We start from the raw sequence: 4,017 nt of genomic DNA, 5'->3' as shown, positions 1-4,017 counted from the left end.
CTACTTGTCTTGACCTTTGCCCTCGTCATGGGAACGATGTCCCCCCCGCCTCTCCCTCCGGTCACGGCAGTGCTGGCAGACCCCGCCCTCATCCCCCTCCTCGTCCTCCTCCTCGTCGTCGTGGATGATCTCCACCTCCAGGCGTCCGATGTAGAGCGATACCGCGCACAGCCAGAAGAGGGCGACGGAGCCCACCACAGCACAGTGAAGCAGGACAGCCGGCATGGAGAGAAGCATCATCCTCCTCAGAGACAAGAGGCTGACCATGTAGGACGCCCCCCCGAATGACACACACACACCCCCCAGGAGGAAGAAGGCTGGGGGAGGGAGGGAGGGAGTAATAGTGAGAGAGAAGAGAGAGAGATGAGAAAATTACAAAAGTTGTTACCCTTGACTTGACAGTGAAAGAGACTTGTCTTGTGTGTGTTAGGTCTTGTCCTGCCATGGCTGTGGGAAATATTGTTGGGCAATACGGATGTAACGATAACCGGTATAATGATAAGCCGAGATAAAATGTGATTAAATTGGTCACACTTTACAATAAGGGTCACAAAAAACATTAGTTAATTGTTAACTAATGCTTATTTAGGGTCAGATTAGGTTACTAATGTTAATTAATACCTTAGTTAAGGTTAGGGTTAGGGTTAGGTGACCCTTAGTTAACATAAATAACATTAGTAAATGGTTAATAGAGACATTAGTTAACTGTTACTTAATGCTTAATAATGCATTAACTAATGATTATTAATGTACCCTTATTGTAAAGTGTTACCAATACATTTATTGTGATAAAATTATCACTAAACCTGTTTAATTTCTGTGCTTCGAAAAACTCACTAAATACTGTCCAGCATAAACCAAAGTTGGCAAGTCTCCAAAACACATTATTTTTTGTTTAAGAAAATACTGATTTTGTTGATAGAACTAATTTTGGTCACTATAATCGTGATATCAAATGTATACACCTATATGGGCGATAAAGATCTATTCTGTTCTATAGCTGTGCTAAGCTGTAAATGGTAAATGGACTGCACTTATATAGCGCTTTTCCACCTTAGCGGCACTCAAAGCGCTTTACAATGGCCTCTCATTCACCCATTCACACACACATTCATACACCAATGGCGGTAGCTGCCATGCAAGGTGCTAACCTGCTCATTGGGAGCAATTTGGGGTTAGGTGTCTTGCTCAAGGACACTTCGACATGTGGACAGTCGGAGCCGGGATTCGAACCACTGACCCTTCGATCACTGAACGACCCGCTCTACCAACTGAGCTACAGCCGCCCCAGTAGGCCCAGTCTACATATGTACCATATCCTGCCTCTCTCCCCACATCACTCTGGACATAGGTGATGACCCCGACACCAGTGGCAAGCAGACCGTTCCGGAACCAGGACAAGAACCCTAGAACACAGAACATACAGCATATGAGTCATATGAACACTACGAGAAGCCTACAGAATCACATTAGTTATGTAGTTTTTTTATTTTTTATATATATATTTATTTGAGCTGGTGCCATAGCCTACCTGTCTCGTGAGACTTCCTCAGCATCTGCAGAACAGGAGAGAGAGGACACACACATACAAGTCAAGACAGGAGAGAGAGGACACACACATACAAGTCAAGACAGGAGAGAGAGGACACACACATACAAGTCAAGACAGGAGAGAGAGGACACACACACACAAGTCAAGACAAGTGAAACTAACAGCACAGGACGCTAACTAGCTTTTATTCACATTTTAAATAATTTAAAATCGATTACGCTACTTTAAGGAAGCGAGTGTTTAGTTAAACCTTGTGGAAATCATTGAGCTGGGAGATTTGAGCTCTAAGTCCAACACTTCCTCATGAATCGTACCAAAGCATCCGCCTTGTCTAGTTCTGCGAAGTTGTACTGCTGCTCCGGTGTCCGTGTTTTTCCCCACGGGCCCTTCTCCCACGGGCCCTTCTCCGTCACCCAGCTCCGCGCAGACCCGTGGATCCTCCTCCCCGCCAGGGCCCCGAGGTACTGCGGCCGGGCCTGCCTCACAACCCGGACGAGCTGGGACGCGATCCGCGGCAGCTGGCTTCTTGTAAACCAACTCAAAGCAGCCATAGCTCACGGAAACACAACACGACCTCGCAGTGCTCTCTGAACTGTGGCCCCGCAAACGACAGCAGGAAGAAGGTTTCGCATGGATTGTTGTAGCGCCCTCATGCGTTTGGTACGGGATTCATTGAGATGAACCTGCAGGTAGATTTAAAAGCATGAAATTCATAGCATTTTTCCCTCTTCTATTTTTCAGCATTTTTGAAAATAATTATCTTTGCTAGCTGTTTCTTTAAAGAAAAGGCCAACAACCCTGAATCATCTTACTCCAGTCCTCAACACCATGTGGTTGCAATTTATAACCACAAGAGGGCGTTCATCTACCATAAAATAAATTCCCCAAGCCCAAGCCAGTCAAGTTTTACAGTACATTAATTTCATCATATGTTCAATCATGTTATACTATAAATTACCTTTCTCTCTCTGTCTCTCTCTCTGTCTCTCTCTGTCGCGTCCTCTCTTGCCCTCTCCCTGTGTGTGGTCATTGATCTCTGGTCCTCCTCCTGCCTGAGGATGGTCCCTTTGTCTTCACGTCCTCCCTGGAGACCCTGAAGAGCTGCACACTCACACAACATGGTCGCTGAGGAACAAGGGATCACACGTAGGTGTGTGTGTGTGTGTGTGTGTGCCAATGTGGGTATACTGTATGTATGTGTGTGTGCGTGTGTGTGTGTGTGTTTGCATTATGTAGGTATACTGTATGTGTGTGTGTGTGTTTGCATTATGTAGGTATACTGTATGTGTGTGTGTGTGTTTGCATTATGTAGGTATACTGTATGTGTGTGTTTGCATTATGTAGGTATACTGTATGTGTGTATGCGTGTCTATGCGTGTGCATGTGTGGGTGTATATTGCACATATGTGTGTGTGTGTGTGTGTGAGTGAGTGAGTGGGTGTACTGCATGTGTGTGTGTGTGTGCATATGTGGGTATACTGTATATGTGTGTGTGTATTGCATGTGTGTCGACAGTGGGGCTCAGCAGAAGGCCAGACCTTTGATGTGATGAGCCGCTGACCCCCTGACCCCCTGACCCCCTGACCTCCCTCCCAGCGTCTCTCTCTGTCACGCAACTCTGCTGTCCCATGGACAAAGACAACACACTCCTCTTCCTGTCGTGCACACACACACACACACACACGCACACGCACACGCACGCGCACACACACACACACACACACACACACACACACACACACACACACACACACACATTGTTTTGGCTCTTGGCAATTCATCTGCATGTTTTGAAATAATAAACTTCTTTCTTTAAACTCTGTCCTCAATGAGTTTGAAGTATTGAAATATGTGCCTCTGCGCCCTCTTTAATGGACAGTTTACTGATAGCAGAGGAGGATGCTGGGATGCTGGGGGCTCATATTCTGTTGGGCTCAGTTTCAGTGGGGGGTCAGCAGGACAGAAACAATAGGATATCACTCAGCAAAGCAGACAGCAAAACCAGCCAACAAAACCATATACTCCATTCAGCAGACCAGTCAGTAAACCAGCTGACAAAATCATATAGTACTATAATGTGTTCTCAGAAGGAGTGTGTGTGTGTGTGTGTGTGTGTGTGTGTGTGTGCGTGTGAGTCTTGCGGTCAGTGTTTGTGTAGTGTGTGGTCAATGTGTGTGCGTGCCTGTATGAATCTGGATGTGTGTGTGTGTGTGTATTCTGGCCCAGATCCAGCAGAGGAGGAAGTCGATTTGGAAGGTTCCAGGAGTAGTGAGAGTCTTAGACAGTATTGTCTCAGTGTGTGTGTGTGTGTGTGTGTGTGTGTGAGAGTATTGTCTCAGTGTGTTTGTTTATCTACACATGTTTATATTTCCAATGATGTGTTTACGTGCCGGTGTGTGTGAACCATGTTAGATGAGTGTGTGTGTGTGTGTGCGTGTGTTGTAACATTCAATTTATGTGTTAGT

At 46.0% G+C, this 4,017-nt stretch overlaps 1 protein-coding gene across 1 annotated transcript; it reads right to left on the bottom strand.

Moving 5' to 3' along the window:
- On the bottom strand, positions 1-2,103 carry tmem160 (transmembrane protein 160; the record flags this gene model as incomplete). The annotated part of the gene is made up of 4 exons (XM_084439185.1): positions 1-317; positions 1,314-1,406; positions 1,532-1,556; positions 1,867-2,103. 4 exons carry the CDS (start codon positions 2,101-2,103, stop codon positions 1-3), a joined length of 672 nt encoding a protein of 223 aa, XP_084295311.1.
- Between the last annotated feature and the right edge of the window lie 1,914 nt (positions 2,104-4,017).

This window comes from Borostomias antarcticus (genome assembly GCF_949987555.1).
Source record: "Borostomias antarcticus genome assembly, chromosome: 1".
NCBI lineage: Eukaryota > Metazoa > Chordata > Actinopteri > Stomiiformes > Stomiidae > Borostomias > Borostomias antarcticus.
This window is presented reverse-complemented; position numbering and strand designations above follow the sequence as displayed.